This window comes from Humulus lupulus, chromosome 3 (assembly GCF_963169125.1).
Source record: "Humulus lupulus chromosome 3, drHumLupu1.1, whole genome shotgun sequence".
Classification (NCBI taxonomy): Eukaryota; Viridiplantae; Streptophyta; class Magnoliopsida; order Rosales; family Cannabaceae; genus Humulus; species Humulus lupulus.
Window position 1 is genome coordinate 65,978,572 of NC_084795.1, and position 25,669 is coordinate 66,004,240.

Sequence of the window (25,669 nt, forward strand, 5' to 3'; positions counted from 1 at the left end):
TTAAAAAGTCGAAAAAAATAATAATTAAATCTGACAATGGGAGCCATCTAACGTCTCCCTTGGGTAGACGTGTACACATCCAACGTCTCCCCTGGGAAGACGTGTACACATCCAACGTCTCCCCTGGGAAGACGTGTACACATCGGACGTCTTCCCAGGGGAGACGTTGGAAGTGTACACGTCTTCCCAGGGGAGACGTTGGATGTGTACACGTCTACCCAGGGAAGACGTTGGAAGCCTCCCCTATATATCACCTTCCCCGAGCCATCACCAACCAGACGAAACCAGAGGCGATTTCTGGGCCTTTCCTTGGCGATTTTGGGCGATTTTTCTTCCGTTTTCCTCCTCCGAAAATTGATTTGAGGTAAGTTTTTAAGTTTAATTCATGTTTAATAGTTAGGATAATGTACTATTATTTATTTTCTTTAACTATAATAGGTTAATATTGTGATTTTAGGGTATTTTGTGGGTTGCGATTTTGGGTATTGTGGGTAATTTTGGGCGAAATTGATACCGATTTTGGCCGATTTTCTCCTCCAAAAACTAATTTTAGATATGTTTGTTCATTTTAATTAATGTATAATAGTTATGATTATATATTTTTATTTATTTTCTTTAATTATAATGGGTTAATATTAAGATTTTAGGGTATTGTGGGTTGCGTTTTTGGGTAATATTTGCTTGATTTGAAGAAGATTTGAGATATGATTTCATTATTAAAACAATGCATTATAGTTAGAATGATAGAAATAATTATTTTTGTGTATTTTTTTTATGATTTGTGAGTTTATTATAAATATTTTTTAAAAGTTTGAAAAATGATTTTAATGAAGATTTGAGATACACAATTGAGATTTAATAGTTATACCATGTTATTTACTATTTTTTTATTTTTTTTTACAATTTAATTCGAAAATTGTAGATTTTTTTTAATTAAATTTTTAGGTTGATTAAGTATATATATGTGTCTAAAATAAGGAAAATAACTTAATTTTAATTTACATACTAAATTGCATGTATAGAAATAAGTAATTCAAGTATATATGTTTATGATTTTTTTTATTTATATTATTATATTATTCAAAAATTATATATTTGTATTTATATTTTAATTATTTTATTAACATTGAAGTAGGTTGATTATATATATTATGTTTTATTTATTAATTAATTAATTCAATTTTGTTGGTTGTGAATTTAATAGCAAAGTGCATTGCAAAGTGAAGTAAATTTTCTAGCTAGGACTATTAATTGCAAGAGGTACGTACATTATCTTATCTCTCGTTTTAGTATTATTAAATTTTTGTTAGAGGAGTTTGAATATCTTAAATATTCATCCATAGTAAGTAGGTTCTGAGATTAAAATTGTGTGTTGCGGTGATAACAAAAGGTTGAGAACTGTGTGTTTTAGTGAAGTAGGTTCTGAAAAATTTGTTTGTGTGCTGTGGAGCTATAAGGAAGAAACTTATTGTGTGCTGTTTGAATTGTTTGACTTGTTGTTAACAGATGGTTAGATCAATATTATAGGGGAAATGCTGTCCGATTTTGTCTAGAATTATGTATTCTATTATTATATTTGAATTGTGTTGTGCTTATTTGATTGGATTTGATAAGATTGACTGATGGCTAGGTTACTAATATAGAAGAAATGCTGCCCAATTTTTCATACGCTCGGCCATATGCTTATGTAGTTTTTATTGTTTAATTTTTCATAGACATAGGAGAAGATATGGATAGAAAATGGATGTCAGCGAATAGGTTATCCGTAGAATATAAAAACGGGGTCGATTTATTCTTAAGATTTTGTTCGGAGAATGTGAAAGACCTAAAATTTACTCGTTGCCCATGTATTAAGTGTGGAAATGTAAGGAAAATGGATCTTAGTAAGATCAAACAGCACTTATTTTTCAATGGAATCGACAAAAGTTACACGGTTTGGTATATGCATGGGGAGAGAATGCATGTCGCGCCAACTCCACCAAGTAGACCCAATGAAGTAAGGAGGAATATAGTAGAGGAGAATTGTGATGCATTAGATGATATGATTGATGACGCACATTATGGATCCGGAGTAGACCCAGATAAGTTTGAGACACTACTTAGTGATGCTGAGAAACCGATTTACCCCGGTTGTAAAAAATTTACAAAGTTATCCGCACTCCTTAGTTTAGATTTGTATATAATTCAAAATTTAAATTTGTATATAATTTAGATTTTTTAATTAATATATTTAATTCTATTTCAAAAAAAATTAATATATTTAATTCTATTAATTAATATACTGAAAATAATTATTTTTAAAAAAAATACAAAAACCTATGACGTCTCCCATGGGGAGACTTTGTAGACATCCAACGTCTCCCCCTGGGAGACGTCATAGGGTGTACGTGTACAACCTATGACGTCTCCCAGGGGGAGACGTTGGATGTCTACAAAGTCTCCCCATGGGAGACGTCATAGGGTCACTTTAGATGGCCCCTGCAACAACGTCTTCCCTAGGGGGAGACATCAAATGTCTACAATGTCTCCCCCATATAGCCATTAAATGCCTATTTTGTTGTAGTGGTAGGTATATATCCCACGTCTCTCAATGGGAGAGGTTGAAAGTCAACAGGTACCCCCACCCCAGGCAGAGTTAGTGAGCCGTGTAATAGGCGACCATTTCGCGCGGTTCGGGGGGCACTTGAGTCAGCCCTGGCAGAGAGGACACCAAATGCCTAAACAAGACAAAAACCTACTAATATGCTTAACACAAAATTTCCGGTCCCCCTCTAGCACACGGGAATCGACCCTACGCACCGGGGACGAAGCGTAGAGGTCACTTTAGTTTGTTGTACCGGAGTGGTTCATCGTCAAAAGAACAACAATGGGTTGTAGCATTTCCTATTAATTTGACTCACCTCTCCCAATGGGAGACATGGGAAGTCCCTAGGAGACATCCAACGTCTCCCATTGGGAGAGGTGAGTCACTTCCCACGTCTCTCAGTGGGAGACATTGAAAGTCTCTCACATTTAAAAAATAAATTAAATAAATTTATAATTAATATTATTTTAATTTGATTTAATAATTAATTAAATTGAAATTATTTTAATTTAAATTGATTAGATTTTAATCTAAATTTAAATTGATTTAATAATCAATTAAATTGAAAGAAAAAAAAATATTTGTTAGACATATACAAGAAATACAATATTTGTTAGACATATTCAAAATGAACAAATATTGCATTGTGTATAAAGAAAGAGTTAAAAAAAAAAAAAAAAAAAAACCTATCAACGAGGTCGGTAACTTTGGATTATCGGCAACATATATGTCGCTCATTCTTGTCGCAACTCATCAATTTGTGCCTCTGTATATGATGTGCTTGTTAGCTGCAAGAAATATAAAGTAAAATATATTAATTAATTATTTGATTACATTTATAGTTTAAAAAATAATTTGTAAATTTTAATTAATAATACCGTTCTCAAGTAATGCCCAGGACTCGCATGTTCAATCAAATCCTTCAACATCCTCATTAAGTAGTATCCACATGCCACATTGTCCGGTTGGTGTGGACACTAATTATTTAAAAATATGAGTAATTTATTATTAAATTGAAACTTTTTAAAAAATGCATACATATTATTCTACTTAATTATTATAAATGTTAAAAAAATTCTGCTGAAGTTATTTACCTCAGGTTGCTTAGTGCGTAGAGTACCAGGGATCTCGACATCAGGAAGATTCATAGAGAAAAAAAGGTTGAAAGCGCTGACGATCACTGATACAATCTCCTCACGGTTATTTAGCTCTGAATTAACCGGATCACAACAATAAACATGATATGCATATGGTGCCAAAATAAGTAACATCCAATGTTCACTGTATAAGAAAAACAAAAAAATTATAGCTCAAATGTTAAACAAAGAAATTATTGATATGTGTCGGAAAAATGACAACTTTTTAAACTTACCCATGGTTCCAAGGGACAAGCATAACTTGTTCTTTTGATTTTACGTCATTGCAACGTCTGAACAGATTCTGAACACGATAATCGAATGAACTCCCTTGAGTGGCGACGATATTAGGATTGACAAATAAAAGCTTATTTTGGCGACCTTGTTGTACCACATATCTGTAAATGAACCTAATACAAAAATATGAAAAATTGTTATATGAATGAATAAATCAAATTAGAAAATTAAATGAACAAACTTATTTGTGAGATATATACCTCATGTAGCTGACGACTACTGCTTGTCCAATCTTCTCCTTTCGAGCAAACTGAAGTATGTCATCCTTAAATATATAACAGTGAGACATATCCTAATCAAAAACTTCAGACTCTATGCCTAGATTGACACACTCGCCATCATCCCAATGAGATACGATATTCTATAATCGTTCCAATGGAGTGTGGGCCAATTGTGTTGGAGGAGTTTGTTGTCGTCTTCTTTCTCGAGGTTGTTGTATTGATGGAGCTCTTGGTCGTTGTGATTTGGTCCTACTTGTAGAGGGAGTCTGTATACAATAATATCAACAATTAAAAAAATTGCAAACAAATATAGAATTGTAAAGATAATTATATAAAAATATGGCATCACCTCATGATATACATCTTCAGATATAATGACAAAATCCTTAGGCCACGCTATTGGCGTCCCAATGGCCTGAGCAACTATGTACATGTCCAAATTAGGATATGCAAAAGGGAGAGGACAGGTTGGCTTAAGAACACTCGTAATCATAACGTGGAAGTTGTTGCCTGCCTCTCTTTCAATGAGTGTACCTGATGCAACAATGTTTGAAACCGAACCAATTGCTAATTGGCATGCTCGGCCCTGCGTAAGAAACATATTATATACAAATAATCATGTTGAAGCAGTAAAGAAATTTATTTGGTTTCAGAATATTCAAGAAAGTTTAATTACCTCTTGCAAAAGCGGTTGTAGTGCAATAATGTGGTGTTCTGCTTGAGGCACTACTGGGTCTGGAGTATAGTAGGACGCCTGCGCTGGTGGCACTGGTGGGTCGGGCACATAGTACGATGATGGCGCTGGTGGGACTCCAACGTTAGATCCTGACCCGCTCTGTTGGGCCAATAATTTTCTCAAGAGCTCATCTTGTTGCTGAAGGCGCTCTTCTAGGCGTTGTGCTTGTTGACGATGCTCTTCTTCTTGTTTTCGAAATCTTTCTTCAAATTCCTTTCTAATGTCGTCATTCGAAGAAGAGGCTTTTGATTTATTTTTCGTTGAGGTAGGTGTTGGAGTATTCCAGTATACTGAGCGGGACACACCGTGTCCTCCAGCCCTAACATGTCCTTGAGGCTCAGGAGTGCCCAACGCCCTCGTCAGCCATCAGGTGCCCATTTACCCTCAGCCTGGAGTTGCCGGTAATGATCCTGTGAAACAATATTCACAGAAAGTTATATATATATAAGCTAATAATTTGATATATCAACATTATTAAATATGAGCACTTACAATATTTTTTTGAATCTCAGAGGCCTCTCCAATTAGCTCTCCTTTTGCATTCCGACGACCCATGCTCCATAAGTTTGCCCCATCAAGTTCAGTCAGACTTTTCCCACTTTGTTCCATTAACATCTCTTCAATACGCACATAGCCTCCTCTAGAGAGGTTGTGATTGTATTTATTCAGTGCTCGATAATTTTGCATCTCCTCTCTCTTTCTTTGCCACTCAGGAGTTAATCTTGAGTTCACAAACTTTAACCATTCATCCAGAGTTATGACATTCTCAAATCCAAATGGCAAAGCTGGCGGGAACTCATTCGGGTATTTTTTTCAAAGCGTCGTAAACGTGTACCCTTGTAAGATCACTCTTCCAATTTCGGAAGTACTTTCCCGCATCCTTCAACATCTGTTGCTTTTGTTTGGGGTTCAAATCATAAGTTTTCTGCAAGTTTGAAAGTAATAAGAAGCATATTATCAAAACAATATATATTTTAAAAACATTAAATGAAATATAATTAATAAAAGTATACCTTCATTGTGTCCCATATTTTATTTTTATCCACCACACTAACATCTTTCTAACTGTTAATGTTGATGGACACAGTTGCTCGAACAACTGATCCAAGCTGTGATGAAACATTACTTCTAGATTCACCCACTAGTTGACCATACTCATTGTATTCAACAGGAGTAAGATGTCATTCACTCCTTTTTTTGGTGTTTCTAGACATTCATGTACGTCCTCTCACAGATTTATTTTCTTGTTCCACTGGTTGAGAATGAAGACGTTGCTCCCCCTCATCAGAACTACCATCAAAAGGATCAGCCTCCATCTGTGAAACATAAATATCATTATTATAACAATTTTGGACACTCATAATCAAAAGATGAAACAAAATGATGAAACCAAAAGATGAAACTAAAAATTTCACATATCATAAACATATGAAACCTATTAAATGGTACCTCAAGACCCATTATCATTAACCCATAATCCTTCACTGTTTTCACGGAAACAAATACAATCATCATCAACTTCGTCATTATCTTCTATTGCGGTGAATGTGACAAGTTCTTCTTTGAGAGGTATATCATGTAAATCACCATCTTTAATGTTCCATTCTCTTGTTTGCGTTGGAAGAACAATTGACCATTGGTTGTCTGAAGGATCATTCACATAAAATACTGGTTTCGCTTGTGAAGCTAATATAAATCGATCAGATTTGTGCCCAATTCGTTTTAGATTAACTAATGTGAAACCAAAATCTTCATTATTATGCCGCTGTCACTTTTCACCCAATCACAAAAGAAAACAGGTACTCGAGTTGTGATATAATCTAACTCCCAAATTTCATTAACTACTCCATAAAAAGTCATATCACATTCAACTGGATTTTTATCTTTTGCACTAGAGACTTGCACAGTTTTAGCAACAAGGCTAACACCACTGTTTTGTGTGTTTCTGTTGTTATCGCGCTCCCTAGTGTTAAATAGAGTACCGTTAATCATGTATGATGAAAACTTGATGACATTAACCGAAGGTCCTCGTTAAATCCACTTAGCAATGTGTAAAACCTTATTTGATGTGCTTTGTAATTCTGACACAACCTATCAAATCAACTTACCAAAAATGTCATCTTGTAATTAATTACTAATTAATGACAACTTTCAATAATCAACACAATTTACCTTTTGTTCTATCCAACTACTAAAAGTTCGATAATGTTCGTCTTGTAACCATTTTGAGTTCCTCGACTTATAAAATGTTCGATGGAAATTTGGTCTTTATCCAATTAAAATGTTCCCTTCAATTATAAATATGTTGTTACACAATTGAATATACGAAATTACACAACTTAAAATTAATGTATTATATGAATATAACTCATTCGATATAAGGTTAAATTTTATTTATATTCTGCAACACAAGACGATGCGCTTCATCTAAAAGATCTCGACTTACTGTGCATACAACGCTACCACGACGACTCTGAATCTCAACATTTTCAACATCATTTAACCCAATTTTCTGTACACCAGTCATGTATTCAGAACAAAATTCAACTGCCTCTTCTGCAATATAGCATTCGATGTGCATCCTTCCGGCCGACTTCTATTCCTAACATACCCCTTAAGAATCTTCATATATCGCTCAAATGGATACATCCATCTTAAATAAACTGGACCACAATATCTTAGTTCTCTAACCAAGTGAACTGTCAAATTGATCATTATATCAAAAAATGCCGGCAGGAAATATTTCTCCAACTCACACAATACCTCAACAATTTCATCTCTTAACTTAGGTAACTTAAGCGGATCAATCACCTTACAACAGAGTGACTTGAAAAACAAGCATAACCTTGTGATTACATCTCGAACTCTCCTAGGCAACACAGATCGAATGACCACTGGTAGTAAATGTTGCATTAGAATATGACAATCGTGAGATTTCATGCCAGTCAGAATACAACATGTCTACCAATGACCTTATATTTGAGGAATATCCGTCTGGAACTTTTATATTAAACAAACATCTGCAAATTTCCATTCTTTCCTCTTTAGTAAGAGTGTAAGCTGCAGGAGGTAAATATGTTCGTCTCTTATCTGGTTTTGGAGTTAATTCATCCCTTATACCCATTGCAACTAAGTCTTGTCTAGCCTTAATTCCATCCTTAGTTTTCCTAGGAATATTCAACAAAGTGCCAATCAAACTATCACATACATTTTTCTCTATGTGCATAACATCTAAATAATGACGTATAAGTAAGAAAGGCCAATATTCAAGTTCGAAGAAAACATATTTCTTTTTATAACACCCTTTTGGCTCCTCCACAACCTTGGCCTTGCGACTACGTTTCATCTTTGTAGGTGTACGAACTTTGAGCTTCCCTAACTTGAACACAATTTTAGACATCTTCTCAAGTACTTGGATCCCATTCAATGGCTCAGGAGCCTCCTCAAACTCTTGTTTACCATTGAATGCCTTCTTCCAAGTCCAAAGTCCTATGTCCTATATAACATATTTTCTGAGAGTATTTCAAGTATTCAGAACATGTTTTTTCTTCACAAACGAGGCAAGCTTTATATCCTTTCACACTAATCGCAGATAAATTTCCATAAGCAGGAAAGTCATTAATTGTCCACAATAAGACCGCTCTAAGATTAAATTCTTCCTGCCTATACGCATCATAAACCTTAACCCCTTCATCCCACAAAGTTTTCAAGTCATCTATAAGAGGAGCTAGATAGACGCCAATATCATTACCAGTTGTTTAGGTCCTGATATCAACAAGGTCAAAAGCGTAAACTTTCTCTTCATACACAACCATGGGGGTAGATTGTAAATAACAAGCATAACAGGCCAACAACTATACTTACTGCTAAGGGATGCGTGTGGATTAAACCCGTCAGTCAAAAGACCTAGACAAATATTACGAGATTCATTTCCAAAAGAAGGCCACTTCAAATCAACTCTCTTCCAAGAAAGGGTGTCAGCTGAATGTCTTAATTTACCATCCTTTATTCTTTCATTAGCATGCCACGACAAACTTTTAGCATGTTCAGCATTTCTAAACAATCGGATGAAACGAGGAATTGGCGGAAGGTACCACAAAACTATGGTAGGTACTCCTTCCTTGACATCGTCACCATTTCTTTTCTTTTGCCATCGTGACTCACCACAAGTAGGACACGATTTTGCGTCTGCAAACTATTTCGATATAATATGCAATCATTAGGACATGCATGAATTTTTTCGTACTACATGCCTAATGAGCATAACGTCTTCTTTGCCTCATAAAATGAAATTGGAATTTCATTATCTTCAGGCAATAACTCCTTCAAAAAACTAAATAAACCAGTAATGCTTTTATCACTCCAGCCATGTTTAGCTTTTAGATTGTACAACTTAAGAAGCGCAGATAATTTTGTAAATCTTGTACAACCAGGGTAAATTGGTTTCTCGGCATCATTAAGGAGTGTCTCAAACTTATTTGGGTCTACTCCTGATCTATAATGTGTGTCGTCAATCATTTCATCTAATGGATCCCAGTTCTCCTCCACTATATTCCTCCTCACTCCTGTTGGTCTACTTGGCAGAGTTGGAGCAATAGGAGCTATCTCCCCATGGTAATACCAAATTGTGTAACTCTTGTCCATCCCATTGAAATATAAGTGTTCTTTAATCTTTTTAAGATCCATCTTTTTAACATTTCCACAATAAGTAAAATTTTGGTTTTTCACATTTTTCGAACAAAACCTTAAGAACAAATCGACCCCGTTCCTATATTCCGTAGATAACCTATTCGCTGACATCCACTGTTTATCCATATATTCTCCTATGTCTATGGAAAAGAAAAGAAACAACACTAAATAAGCACGTGAAAAAGTTGTATGTCTATATAAAACTAATTTTTTATTATCCTATATAAAATCGGGCAACATTTCCCCTATAATAGTGACCTAACCATCTGCATGTGAATAACAAAACAAACAATTCAAACAACATACAATAAGTTTCTTCCTTATAGGATGTCTATATTAAACTAATTATTTATTATCCTAGATAAAATCGGGCAGCATTTCCCCTATAATAGTAACCTAACCATCTGCATGTGAATAGCAAAACAAACAATTCAAACAACATACAATAAGTTTCTTCCTTATAGCTCCGCAGCACACAATTTTAATCTCAGAACCTACTTCACTAAAACACACAAGTTCTCAACCTTCCGTTATCATCGCAGCACACAATTTTAATCTCACAACCTACTTCACTATGGATGAATATTTAAGATATTCAAACTCCTCTAACATTTGTTTAATAATATTAAAAGTAGAAGTAAGAGAATATGTATGTACCTCTTGCAATTAATAATCCAAAAGCAAGCAAAATTACTTCACTTACTAATCAAATTCGTTATTAAATCCACAAACCAATAAAATTAAATTAATAAATAATAAATAAAATATCACTAAATATCTAGCAATATATAACATATTATTGTAATATTAGAAACTTAATTACCTCAAATGTGTGATTGATATAGGAATTTTGATGCAAAATACTCTCTAAAATCTCACCACCAAAATCACAACCTATGAAATTAAATTAATTAATATGTTAAACATTACTAAAAAAATATCACTAAATATCAAATAATAGTAGATGATATTGGTAAACAAATAAAAAAAAAAAACCCAATGCGCCACTAATTATAACCTAAACAAAAAAATCAATAAAAAATTTCATAACCTAAAAACTTAATAATCAACAAAAACATAAAAAATTTCATATATTTATATTTTATAAATTATTTAATAAATTTATTTTAACATAACTATATATATATATATATAACAAAATAGTTACAATTTACAAAAACAAAGTTTAAATATATATAAAAAATATATCTAAATTTTGAAATAAAAAATGATAAAAATTTAAAAAAATCATGAACATATATACTCCAATGAAATCTATACAATGTGATAGGTTAAATTAAAAAAAAAAACTAAAAAATCATAAATCTACAAAAAACTTCCATGAAAAAACTAAAAATCCTACAATGTATATAAAAAAAATGCATAAAAATATTAAATTAACACAAAATCATGTATATTACTTATCCTAATGATAAACCTATGATTTTTTTTCAAAATAATTAACTAAAAATGAAGAAAATTAAAAAAAAAAACTTACCTTAAACCCTAAAAACGCAGTCTCTCGGTTCTGGTTATTTGCTCTCTGGTTCGCGTGTTGTGTGAGGAAGAAAGGAAGAACAATATAAGTTAATATATGAAAGAGCACTTCCAACGTCTCCCATTGAGAGACGTGGGACACGTGGCACGTCTCCCAGTGGGAGACGTTGGATGTACACGGGAGTACTTCCAATGTCTCCCACTGGGAGACGTGTCATGTAATGTACTCCTACCCAATTTTCAGCCTATTTCCAACGTCTTCAACCATTTTTAATGTCTTACAATTGTAGCCAATAATAAAAACTTTTAATGTCTTACACCTATAGACATTTAAAACCCATGACACTACAGGAAAATTGGGTTCTAGCGACGACATTCCAATTTTCGTCACTAGAGGTACTTTCAAACTTACTCGCCCACGTCTCCCCTATTTAGCGCGAACCCAAATAGAAAAGCCCACCAATTTTTTGTTTTCCCCACCAATTTTTTGTTTTCCCTGGTTTTTTTTCCCTCAGACCCATATATACCCTAAACCCCTTTCTCTCTCCTCTCAGACCGAAGCCCTTCTCCTCTCAGACCCTAAACCCCAAACCCTTCTCCTCTCAGACCCCACTCTCTCCTCTCAGACCAAAACTCCTCTCTCTCCTTTGTAAGTCTCCCTCTCTCTTCTCTCAGACCTCAAACCCCAAACCGTGAGAACCCCAATCGCACAAAAGCCCATCCTCTCGAGCATCCTCCAAGCTCCATCTGTGGCTCTTCCAAGCTCCACCGGAGACGTACAGTTCCTTCAAGCTCCATCAGAGACGGTTCTGGCGATCTTCCTCTCCATCTACGGTACATATATTTATATATATATATAAATATTTAGTTTTTTATTATTAGTATTGTTCAGTTAATTTATATATATATTCTTTTGTGACAGTGAAGGTATCTCTCGACTCCCTCTCTGTTTTGCATATATGTAATGTATATGTCCTGTTTTGGACTTGTTTGGGTAATGTTTTTGGCTCTGTAAGAAACTCACCGTTCATTATCATTCTCAACAACCATGTCTGGGGAATCAGATCGTGCAATCCCAAGAAGCCAAGTGAGTAAACCCAAACCCTTTTATTATTATTTTTTCTTTCAGAAAAATTAGAGACTAGGAAAAATATGGGGAGAAAACTTGGAATCTTTCGACTGGGTATTTGAGGGGGAAGACCCTTTTCTCAGATTTCCAAGTTATGGTCTTTTTCAGCGACCAAGGGTCTGTGGTGAGGTTGGTTGTTGTTTCTGACGTTGAATTTTGTGATGATGACCAGGTTGATCTGTTGGATTTCATTGACTGGTCACTCTCTCGCTAACGCTCTCAAGCAGGTATTTTCAATTGTATATATAATTTATGGGCCTTGATCTGCATAACTCTCTTGTGTTTTTATTAAAATACTTTCAAGAACCATAAATCTAAAAAATCCAAGGTGTGTCTGCTTCTTTTCTTGCTATGTGGGGTCGCTTATTTATGCTTTTTAATCTATTTGAATGTTTCAAAACCTGTATTTGACTTGTTTGGGTAATGTCTCGACTCCCCTCGTTTGTTCTTTTTGCCTTTTTACACTGATTTCTCTGTAATAAAATTGTAGATCTTGGGGAATGCTGTGTTGTTTTGTTTGTTTTATTTCATAGCTCCGATATTGTTGTTTATGGAGTTTTTATTGGGTTTGCTCATTCTATTGCAAATAAGACTCTAAAGTCTGCAGAAGTTATATTGGCACAATTTGATCTTCCTCATCAGGTTGGTACTTGAGATTTATCCTTGTTTTACTTTTCTGTAGCTTTTCTGTTTGCTTTAAGTTTTACTTGCTGGTTTTGTGTTCTTGCTTGTTCTGTTTTGTGTTAATATCAGGATTAAAAAATATATGCTTTTACTTTTTGCTCTGTGTTTTCTGTTAAGTGTTTTGAATCTTGTTGGCATTTGCTGAAATTTCAGGGACCACTCTCGGGCATTTGCTGAAATTTTTCCTTGGATTCCAAGGACCACTGGGTACATACATATAAACCCTCCTCTTATATTATGCACTATATGGTTTTTTCTATAAATTGGTGTTGCAATTAACTTTAAACAATATACTTTTGTTTCAGCTAGATGCTACAATTAACAGAAGTGGTTTTTTTATTTTTTTATTTTTAAGGTTTTTAGTGATTTTCTTTTTTAATGGGGTTTATTGGTTGATCATTTGTTGAATAACCCTGTTTTTATGTGTTATGTGTTCTGTGTTTTTATTGTTATGCACTGTGTTAGGCCTCCAATATACAGTTTTTGATGGTTGATTTTATAATATGAAATTTATTTATTGTTGTATTTCTTAATGTAGTGTTTTTATGTGTTATCCATTTTCTTAATGCAACTATTTCTCACAGGTATCCTATAATATATATATATATTAAGTTTATTTTTTTCAATGAAATGTGAAAGTTTGTTTTGCCTCTAGTTGTGGTATGGCTCATATGCACTTGTTGATATTGTTGTATTTGATGTGTCTTTATATCCAAACCACATAATAAATTACTACTACATTATTCTTCTTTTTATTAATTTGTACTCTGTTGACTAACCACTGCATTTTTAATTTTCAGGATTAATTGTTGATTGTAATTTGAGCAGGGGCTTGGTTTTGCAGGATTTTCTATAACGAAAGACTTTGGATTTTGATTGATTTATTGAGGTATTTACTCTTCAAATGTGTTTATTCTCTGTATTTAGGATTGTTTATTTTGGTTTTTTTTTCATTATGTGCTATAAGTTGAAGAGAATACATGTTTCAACTGAATTTTTGTAAAACTTTAATGTATGTAGAAAAATATATGTTGTTCTAATAGAACACAAAATAGAGTCAAGTGGAGGTTAATCCAATTCCATGTAATTAATACAATATGTTTAAGCTATAGCTACCTATAACTAGATTGATATTTACACATATTTAGTCCTATTTAAAATAGTATATTTGTTTTTTATCAAGAAAAAGAAGTCTTACTATTTTTACAAGTTTTGAGTTTCTCAGAATAATATGTATATTTGTTGTTCTTTGTGATGTTATTTTTCTTTAATTACTTCCCATCATTTTGTAATAGTCTATCCATTTTCTTGATGCAACTATTTTTCCTCAAGAAATATGGAGTCAGGTTTACCCAAGAAAAAATATGATATATTTCTAATTAAGATGTATGGTACATGTGTGTGTTTTTTTAGGGAAATTTATGTATATATGTACCATACATCAACTATGAGCAAGCAATTTGCGTTCATTAAAAAAAATAGAAAGAAAAAAGTAGTAATGAGTGAATCAATAAAATTATATAATAAATAATAACCATAAGATTTATGTTATTCATTTTGTGGTTTTCTCTTTCATAAATATTTTATAAATGGTCAATATGCATAAACTTATAAAATTTTTACTAAATTTAATAACCAATAAAAGTAATAATTAATAAAATAAGTATAATAAAACAAATAATTAAATCAAATAAAAGTAATTACTAAATTATATATAAAATTGAAATAAATTGATTATTAATTACTCACTTAATTTATTAATTAATAAACTTTAATCTAATAAGTTATTGATGATTTATTTGTAAAACATGATAATTCATTGAAAAAATAATAATTTCTTACACTGTGCAGTGTAATAATTAATAATTCAAATAATAATTTCTTACACTGTGCAGTGTCCTATAAAATGTCGATCGACAAGACTTGGATTAATAATTCAAATAAATTTTCTGATGAGTATGTTGCTGGAGCGTTTGCATTTGTTGAGAGAGCTCATCAATTTGTGGATACAAGAGGACTAGGAAAGTGTCCTTGTAACAAGTGTCTTAATATCGAATTGCAAACGATTGGTGTGCTAGAAAGTCATCTTTTTTAGAATGGTTTTCTACGAAGTTATACAAATTGGTACTGGCATGGAGAGGAGGAAATAATACCGACCAATAGAGTGGTCCACCAATGTCACAAGGACGAGATGATGGATGCTCTTAATGATATAGCACAACCTAACAATTGTGAAGATGATGAGAATGAGGTTGATGATGAGATACCACTAGCATCAGAATGCAGAGGTACTAGCCAATACTATAAGGACTTATTTGCCGAGATGGAGTCTCCATTATTCCCAGGGTGTGAAAAATACACATCTTTGAATTTCGTAGCTAAGTTGATGCATTTCAAAGTGTTGGGGAAAATTCCTAACAAATTTTTTGATGGAATCTTGGAGTTGTTAGAAGATGCATTCCCATCTCCAAATAAGATACCAAAGTCACATTATGCGGCGAAGAGGTTGATGAGGAAATTGGGTTTGGGTTACGAGTCAATCCATGTTTGTAAGCATGATTGTGCATTGTTTTGGAAGGAAAATGCAGGAAAACACAAGTGTCCAATTTGTGGGGAGGATCGTTGGGTGGATAAAAATACCAAGGGGAAGAAAGTGGGCCAAAAAGTTATGCGTTATTTTCCATTGACCCCTCGGTTGATGCGAAAATACGCGTCAAGGCACATTTCTCAACATATGAGACGGCATCATGAAGGGCGTGTTAAAGAAGATGGTATCATGCGTCATCCTGCAGATGGGAAATCATGGAAGGATTTTGACCGTAGCAATCCAGCGTTTGCAATGGAACCTAGGAATGTGCGCCTTGGATTGGCTGTTGATGGATTCAATCCTTTTGGAAATATGAGTTTGTCTTATAGCATGTGGCCGGTTGTGTTAACGACTTACAACTTGCCACCGTGGTTATGCATGAAAGAGACTAACTTTATGTTGACTTTATTAATTCCTGGTCCACATTCACTTGGAAAAGATTTTGATGTTTTCTTAAGGCCATTGGTTGATGAGTTGAAGGCATTATGGGTGAACGGTGTTCAGACTCGGGATGTTGTTGATGGTAGTTTTTTTAAGCTTCGAGCAGCTTTATTGTGGACTATAAGTGATTTTCCAGCGAGGAGTAGTCTTTCTGGATGGAGTGGTCAAGGTTACACTGCTTGTCCTACTTGCAATGTAACAACACCATCAGTTCGTTTGCAAAATAAGGTTGCATTTTACGGTCACAGACATTTTTTACCATTGGGACACCAAATTAGAAAAAAGAAGAAGTTATATGGTTCAGTTGAGAAAAGACCACCTCCAGAGGAATTTAGCACTGAAGCTATTTTAATACAAATGAATTTTATGCCTGAATCTCTTCCTGGTAAGCATGTTAGCTACGGTGGACAAAAAAGGAAACGCACAAAAGAGCAAGTTGGTTGGCGAAAAAAAAGCATTTTCTTTGAGCTCCCATATTGGGCCAATATGAAGTTGCGACACAACCTAGACGTCATGCATGTTGAGAAAAATGTATGCGACAGCTTAGTTGGCACAATAGTCGGGTTGGAAAATAAGACCAAAGATACAATTAGCGCTAGAGTAGATTTGGAGAAGATGAAGATAAGGCCAGAATTGCATCTGAGAATGGTAAATGGTCGAATGGAAAAGCCGGCAGCGAAATGCACATTTATTCCTGAAAATCGGCATAAGTTTTGTTGATTTTTGAAATCAGTCAAATTTCCAGATGGGTTTGCATCTAATCTAAGGAAGAATGTGATTGAAAATGACAATAAGATTACTGGGTTGAAATCCCACGATTGTCATGTCATATTGCAACATCTTTTGCCAATTGGTGTTCATTCATTCCTAGAAAAACCTACTGCCAAGACCATTATTGACTTGTGCACTTTCTTCAAGATTATTTGTGCTAGAACTCTGATTGTTTCTGATTTGGAGAAAGTGAAAACATCAATTGTTGAAATTTATTGTGGACTAGAAATCATTTTTCCGCCAGCATTTTTTGATGTTATGGTTCACCTAATGATACATTTTCCTCAAGAAGCAATAGATGGAGGTCCAGTACACATGAGGTGGATGTATCCCTTTGAGAGATACATGGAAAAATTGAAACATTATGTGCGTAATAAAGCTCGTCCTAGGGGGTCCATAGCTGAGGGTTATGTCGTCGATGAAGCATTGACATTCTGTTCTATGTACTTCAAAGGGGTGGAAACAAGGTTTAATCGTCCAGATAGAAATGTTGATGCAATTCCATCACCAAAGAAGTTGTCTGTGTTTCAATCTCAAGGTCGTCCGATCGGTAAGAAGACATTAACAACTTTGGATGATGAACTTAAAAAAACTGCTGAGTGGTACATTCTCAACAATTTCATTGAGATTCTCCCATATATTCAGTAAGTACTTTGATCACACTAACAATATATTTATCTACTCTTCCATTTATCTTTCAAATTTTTTAAGTCTTTCATATTTTATATGTGTAGAGAGCACAAGCATATTCTTTTATCTAGTGGTGCTGAAAACCTAGATCAATTACAGAAAAAGGAGTTCCCCATGTGGTTTTACAATAAGCTTTACAATCTTCGACAAACGGGATCTGCAGAAGCTTCTGAAGAGTTATTCTCCTCAGCAAGTGGCTCCTCTAATCTTGTTTCTTCATACACTGGGTGTATTGTCAATGGAGTTCGATTTTTGTGTTATGAAAGAGATAAAAATTTGAAAACTCAAAACAGTGGTGTCTTAGTACCCGGAGTAGACAACAAAAATTTCTACGGGCAATTAGAAGAGGTTATAGTGATGTCATACCTTGCTTGTTGTTCTGTTGTATTATTTAAGTGTAAATGGTTTGATACAGATCCTACCAAGAGTAGGATGAAGCATGAAACTAATATAACCAGTATATTTACTAAGTTCGAGTGTACAAAGATGACAAGTTAATCTTGGCAACTCAGGCAAAACAAATTTTCTATCTTGATGATTTGAAAAATGACCGAGATTGGAAAATTGTTGAAGAAGTTCATCATAGAAATGAGTGGGACACCCCAGCAGCTGATGAACAGTTGGATCCCATTGAAATAGATGTTATGCATGGCACAATATCATCTGATTTCCAATTGTTTGTCGATCTTGGTCCGTTGCCAGAATTCAATATTTGCCGTAGAGATCAACTGCCATCTATTGTCAATGTAGATACTCCTGTTGATCAAGAGGAAGATGAAGAGGAAGAGGAAGAGATGGACTTAGAAGAAGATAATGTAGAAGAAAATGAGAATGATAGTGATAATGAATATTATAGTGATGATTAAGTTGTAATTTTTGCATTCAAAGATTGTTTGCACTTATTATTTATGGATAACCATATTATTTATGTTTATCTTTATTTGTCAACATTTTATTATATGCACACATATATATCATTATATTTAAATTTATTAGATATGTCTTCTGCGGTAATGCGACATCACAGAGGTGATGGCGGGGCAGATCTTCCTCGAGATCCAACACATATAGAGGCTGACTGTGAGAGAGGTAATTCATGCACTATCTACTGTTTTTATTCATAAATTAACCTTATAACTATAGATGTATAATTTAATATTATGCAATTGTAAAATAATAGTGCCTGCAATAAAAAGGCGTGGCATCAACAAAGGGATATCAACCCGAGAGGCTAGGGCTGCCTTAGGTAGACCATTACCCCTTGAGTGGGATGTTCGAGGAAAGACGTACAAGGAAATTGGTGAATATTCTCACCATTTGTCTCGGGAGATCGGCCTTCTCATTCGACAATATGTCGATCCCGACTATGATCGATGGGATAAAGTACCAAAGGAAGTTAAGGATCGAATATTTCCTCGTCTACAGGTAATTTATTTCTTATCTTTTGTATTTTGTTGAATTTAATGTTAAATTTGACTAATTAACTTAATTGATTTTAATTTAGGATGCTTTATTCGATATTGGTCTCACTCGGTATGGGGCAGAACACCGAAGGTGGCATTCTTCTTGGCATTCAACGATCTTGCGCTGATCGTTACTCGGAATGGAAGAATGATCTATCTACTCACATAAAGAAGCATGGTCAGAGATGTATCGACCCAAATTCGCTAATAAGGCTTAAGGGCCTTGATTAGTGTCCCAGAGGGCATGATGGAATTTATGTGTGACTGTTATGGGTATAATGCATGGTTATGATTTAAAGCATGATATATGACTATTTGACTATTTGAGATGCATGACTATGTGTATTAGTATGCATGTAGGGCCCTGATTGTGTTAGAAGGGCATAATTGTAATTTTGGCCATTTTGGGCATAACTGTATTGATACGTGTTGATCGTTGTGACCACATTGTGATGTGGATGTATCTGTGATTTGTGACTCGAGACGATCCCAGAGAGAGAGAGATTAGCGGAAAAGTCCAGGCGAGAATTTATACCCGGCTCGGGGCAGGCCTGGGGGTATAAACAGGAATTTAGAGAATATATTGAGATTAATTTTGATGATGAGGAATACATATTTGGTGATTTATCAGGTATTGGGAAGCAACGGGAAAGTATTAGAGACACTTGAGGAATTAGCAGGAATTTGGTAAAATGGCTAAAATGGCCCTACATGGACAAAAGGGTTTAGAATTAATAGGGAGGGAATTTTGGTCAATTGGATTCTTAGAGATAAGTTTAATGAGGCTTTATATAGTGAGTGGGATTGTTAGAGAGTGTGAGAAATCTGAAGGAAAAAAAAGAAAAAAAAGGAAGAAAAAGAAAAGAGAGAAAAACATAGGGTTTTCCAAAAAGGGCGGTTTGTGCATTCTTGCACCATTTCTCTTCAAATTTCTTGGAGCAAATCTCAGAGGAGAGCTAGGATAGGCTGAGCATCAAGGATCCTAGGTTGGACTTGAAGATTGGCAAGGGATTAGCAAGAACACATCAATGATTGAGGTAAGTTTTAAGAGTTTTCAGTTTTAGGGTTTGACTGGTTTGAGCTGTGTATCTAAGCTGAATTGATGGGGATTTTAGGGGAATTCAGGCCAAGGTTGAGAAGGAGAAAGCTAAGGAGGTCTAGGAGTTGAATCAAAGTCGAAATTTCATCTACGGTATGAATTTTGAGCCTCTAACTTTGATGTTTGATTGAATTTCTGGGTTTAGGGTTAACCATGGTAAATTTTGAGATTTGGGATGAATGTTCTTGGGTTTTGAGGATTTGGGATGCTTGGGATGAGTGGAGGGTGTTTATAAGCTTGATTTTGGGTTTGGTAAAGATTTGGGGAAGTTTGGGTTGAATTTGGCTCAAAGAGATCGCAGAAAAGAAGGTGAGAATTTGCCTGCCTGCAACTAGCGCTACAGCGCTAGTCTTTGGGCGCTGTAGCGCTAGGCCCTGTTTCTGGGGATGTCCATTTTGCCTGTAGCGCTATAGCGCCCTCTTTAGAGCGATGTAGCGCTACCCTGTGCGCAGAAAGGGGTTTTTGGGCTATTTGTGAGGGATTTTGACCTAGGGTTCGAGGTTCGATTCCACCATCTTGTTTTGTGGATCTAGGACTTCCCGGGGGGCTCGGGATTGGTCCCGAGGCTAGGTTTTCGGACTTGAGGTTCGGTGATTACTTTGGCCTATGGCTGTGTTTAGGTGTGCGCTAGGACTCGAGTGGGATCGTGCTCAAGGAGTCAAGTGTTGAAAGCTATCAAATTGACAGGTAAGAAAACTATAGCACCCGTAGGACAGGGCATGGGCCCATAGTGTGATTGCAGGGCACGACCCTATATTGCATTACATGTTAGGGTGCAGACTTAATTGAATTGATATGTGTTCGAATGAGGAGAGGGCATGTGCCCATAGTGTGATTGCAGGGCACGGCCCTATATTGCATTACATGTTAGGGTGCAGACTTAATTGAATTGATATGTGTTCGAATGAGGACAGGGCATGGGCCCATGGTGTTATTGCAGGGCACGGCCCTATATTGCATTACATGTTAGGGTACAGACTTAAATGATTTAATATATGTTTGATTGTTATTTGAGTTATACTATTTGTAATTATAGTAGAATGAGAACGGCAAAGGAGCCGAGAACGGCAGTGGGGCTGGAAGTAACACTTAGCACGTGAAGTGCTTGTAGACAGGGTGGGACCCCAATGGATACAGGGGCTATCCTTACGGTGAGGACCGAGACCCCAGGCTCTCGTAATGCCTCCGGGACGGCATGGCCGTGTTTGTTTAGTTTGATGGAATACTTGTTTATCTGTGGATAATCTGATATGTTAATTATATAATCCGCATATGTTATATACTGTTGAGTTTCTTGCTGGACTTCGGCTCACGGGTGCTCTGTGTTGCAGGTAAGGGCAAAGATGGAGTCAACCAGCCATGAGTACGGAGAGCGTGAAGCGACGCGTACATGTTTGGCCTGCCCGACTACTTTGGTTGGGGGTTTATTCGAGAAATGGCTGTAATAATCTGTGATTTTAATAATTAATCAACTGTAAACTTATTTTAGGTTGTAAATAGTTTTCAAATCTTATTTTGGGATCCCAAAGGTTAAATACTAGAAGTTTTAAATGAATCAACGCATTTTTAAAGATTACAGCCTTAACTTTTGCTTAGTCACACTTTTGTTTTAAAAATCACTTAGTAACGGCTCTAAGGAAGTAGGGTGTTACAGGAGACATGCTCCTGATGGTTTGGTAGAAGAAAAATGGAAGAAGGCGCTTGATTATTTTGATCGACCTGAAGTGAAGGTAAAATTTCTTTTTAATTTAGTTTTGTTAATATAACATATATATAATTAACACAATGTCATTTTGTAGAGGCGCTCTGAGATTAATGCTGCGAATCGAGCAAAACAAAAACAAAATAGCTTCCAAGGATCGCAATCTATGCCAGCTCTTCGTTATAAGAAGGTATTTTTTCTTATTAAATTTTAAAAAAAATTCATATATTTTTATTAAATTTCTAAATAATTTTTGTATATTAGCGCAATATGCAAATTGGCCATCTCTCAGGCGTTCCAGAAACTTGGATGGATACTAAATATAAAGAAGGGAGAGGTTGGGTCAGTCAAGTAGCGCGTGATAACAATGTAAGTAATTGTATATATTTTATATTTTTCTTACTTCGTAAATTTGTAATAGTTGTATTAAAAATTCAATAATACAGGAAAAGTTGCTGGAGGTACGTCAAACTCAGCAGACACAATCTTCTACGACCACCTCCAGTGCGAGTACTGCCACAACTGAGGTGGACGACATTGCCCTTGTTGAGACAATCTTTGGATGCCGTCGGGGCCATCAGACAGGACTTGGTCGTAGGATTCTCTCGAGCGCGGAACGTGAAGTGACTGACACACTTCAACCACCGTCACCGCCCCCTACTGCACAAGAGATGCGGGATGTGGTCCAACGTCACCGAATCGTTGAGGAGTACATGGCTAGGCTTGGTGGAGCCTCAGGTTCTGGATCTTCTCAGCCAGGTGATGGTCAGGATCCGACACCTCCTACTCAATAGGATGCTGGAGAACATTATTTATGACTTTATACTTTATGTAATTTGACTTTAGGAAAATATTATATATCACATTCTACTTTATTTAGACTTACTTTGTTTTATTGGAACATTATATTTATAAAATTTTATGATTATTAAATTTCATTAGGTTTATTTATGTTTCAATAAAAAAAATCAAATAAAATATATAATAATTATAGAAAAAAAGCAAATGAAAAAAAAAAAAAAAAAAGTGAAATCTCTAGTGACGACAACTGAGGGCTCTAGCGACGACTTTGGGAAGAATTTGTCGCTAGAGCAAACGCAAATACGGAAAAAAGAAGCCATCCAGCGACGAATTTTAACGGGTTCTAGCGACAACATTGGTCGTCACTAGAGGCTCTAGCGACGACAATTCTGGAATCGTCGCTAATTAAAACCAATTAGCGACTGGGTTTTAGTGACTACAAATAGCGACGACAATTCCCCTTCTAGCGACGAAAAAAGTCGTTGCTAATACCCATTTTTCCTATAGTGTGATAAGTTTTAATGTCTTACACCAATAGTGTAAGACATTGTAGGGAGTCATTGTATATCAAATTTGTTGTAGTATTATTATCATACAATTTTAGACCTTATTTTTAATTTTTGGGTCTTATTTCTCATAAAAAAATTACAAAGAAATTGTGGACCTTAAGCTTTAGCCTAAGCCGGCCTGCGGCATTAACTCAAGTTGTAGATTGATTGATGGTCTTTGAAGCCTTTTCACTATAATCATTAAGGTGTTTACAGATGTTTAAAAGTTTCTAAACTATTAATCTACTTATATGCTTCTGATAGGTATATAGCATATCTGTGGAATGGATGTGTGTTTCCAGTTCAGTGTTTAATTTTGTATCATTAAAGTTGTGCTATTTCTTTTCCATATTTTTTCATCTCTTGTTTCTATGGCATTGAATGTTCTTTTCTTCTTTCCTTGAAGTTTCTATATCATAATTACATTTATAAATAATATTGTTGTGGTAACATTTCTTTGCGTTGTATAGTCTATCTTAGATATCGGTATTATTGAAAAAATGTATAATCTTTAGAAGGGTTTACCGTTTTCAGGTAAGAACTACTCTCATGCATTCACATGCATGTGTTTATCATGAATCTGTGTTAGTTTCCTTGCTAGGAATATGTTGTTTATTATGCCAAGTTTTTTCAGCCACCATAAGTAACCAAACATATTTTTATTTTTTTTAAAATAAAAAATATATATATTTCTAATTTTGTGTTTAAAAATTTAAAAATAAAATTTTTACCAAACACCACCATAATATCCTTATTTTTTAATAGCCAATCTTTTTCTCATCACTAATCTCTGTAAAATTTTCAAAAGCAATAAGATCTTTTTCCAACAAGGTCCTTCACTATTACTAAGGTCACTACAAGAATAACTAATATCACTAACGGCACTATCATTGACGGCAAAATGTTGTTAGTAAAAGTCATAGTATCACCAACGACATTTTACTGTCGTTAGTAATACTTTTTTTTTTTTGGTTAAATAAAACATCACCAACGAAAATTGCAACAATGAGGACAATGTCGTCATTGATAAATTTATCAATGACGACATTGCCCTCATTGATGTTTTCTTCTGTTTTTGAAAATGAACCGTTAAAGAGGCAAGCTTTTTCCCTCTAAAAAGTATTGCCAACGACTTTGTCATTAATAATGCTCTGCCACGTCGTCAGTGATGTCCAATCACCAACGACTTTGTCCTCATTGATAGTCGTTGGTGAAAATAATTAAAAATCACCTTCTTCAACCCCGAGCCCCCATTTCCTCTTAACATATTTTTATCAGTTTTTCAGATCTAAAATCCTCCCTTATCACCTTATCACCGTCCCCTCCCTCTGCCGCCGAGCCCCCCTTATCACCATATCAAGTCCGCCGTCCCCTCCCCTCCCGTCCCCTCCGGCCTATCACCACGGCCGTCGCCTCCCCTCCTGCCTATCACCACGTCCCCTCCCGTCCCGTCCCCTCCCATCTCCCGTGACTCGCACCACCGCCGCCATCTCCCTCTGCCGCCGTGCTCTCCCTCACCGCCGCCTTCTCCCTCTCCCGCCGTCCTCTCTTAAACCGCCGTCGTCTCCCTCTCCGTGGCATAGATCGGTACGCACCACCACCATGGCATACTAATTTTTTTTTTTTTTTTTATGTATATATATATGTATATTTATATTTTTGTTTGATTTTACAGATATAAAGGGAGCCGACGGAGAACGGGGAATCGCCGCATAAATCACTGTTAGTATTTTTTTTCTTTTATCTGTTGCAAATTATTACTGTGTTTTATTATCAATGTTAGTATTAATTTTAGTGTAGGTTTAAAAAAATCAGATGTAATTTAATTTTGTATAGTTTTGAAAAAAACAGATTATATATGATTTTTTTTATAATTATTAATTAGTTGTTTAATTATTTCTGCATATATATATATGTAATTATTGTGTATCTTGAAATTCTGTGAATCTGTGATGTATTTAGAAATTTTTGTAGTGTTTAGTGCAGGTTTTAAAATTTTTGGATAGGTTAAAAATTAGCTGTTATGTTGCCGAAATTTTAGTAGAATTTTTAGACATTTAAAAAAAATTATGTTAATTAGATAATTTATAATAAGTTAGTAATTTGATAAAAAATTATTGAAAAGTTTAATTTTAAAAAGGATTATTATTTAAATAATTAACAATTTAAAAAATTTGATAAAATTAATTTCAGAATTAGTAATTTAAGTAAGAAAATATTATTGCATATTTTCTATAAAAAATAATATTTAATAAAAATAAATAATTAGACAATTAATTTAATAAATCATAAATAATAATTTAAATGATTTAATATTTAATTTTAACATAATAAAATTTTGTGCTAAAAAAAAGGTTAATATTATTTTTTAAAATCAATAAATATATTATAAGTTTAATTATTTGAATGTTTCTTTTAGAATTATCTAAATAATATTTAAAATAAAAGTTTAAAAAAAAATCATAAAATAACATAAAACACATTTTGTTCAACTTGTACATTAATCATAAAATTTGTACCTCACAAACCAATTTGATTAAAATTAATTTATTTTAAATTTTTGGTAGATGACAATCGATAAGACTTGGGTGACC

General features: G+C 34.6%; 1 protein-coding gene across 1 annotated transcript; it reads left to right on the plus strand.

Moving 5' to 3' along the window:
• The first annotated feature begins 15,167 nt into the window (after window positions 1-15,167).
• Window positions 15,168-18,328, plus strand: LOC133824276 (uncharacterized). Its single transcript, XM_062257147.1, has 4 exons — window positions 15,168-16,656; window positions 16,747-17,416; window positions 17,507-17,810; window positions 17,975-18,328. The coding sequence occupies exons 1-4, from the start codon at window positions 15,168-15,170 to the stop codon at window positions 18,326-18,328; spliced, it is 2,817 nt and encodes a 938-aa protein (XP_062113131.1).
• Window positions 18,329-25,669: the final 7,341 nt, after the last annotated feature.

Excerpts from the sequence above, each read along its gene's own strand:
- LOC133824276 (XM_062257147.1), top strand. The coding sequence starts at position 15,168 with ATGGATGCTCTTAATGATATAGCACAACCTAACAATTGTGAAGATGAT. Across the intron at positions 17,417-17,506 it reads GAGATTCTCCCATATATTCA|AGAGCACAAGCATATTCTTT; the intron begins GTAAGTACTTTG and ends TTATATGTGTAG. Across the intron at positions 17,811-17,974 it reads TCTACGGGCAATTAGAAGAG|GCAAAACAAATTTTCTATCT; the intron begins GTTATAGTGATG and ends TTGGCAACTCAG.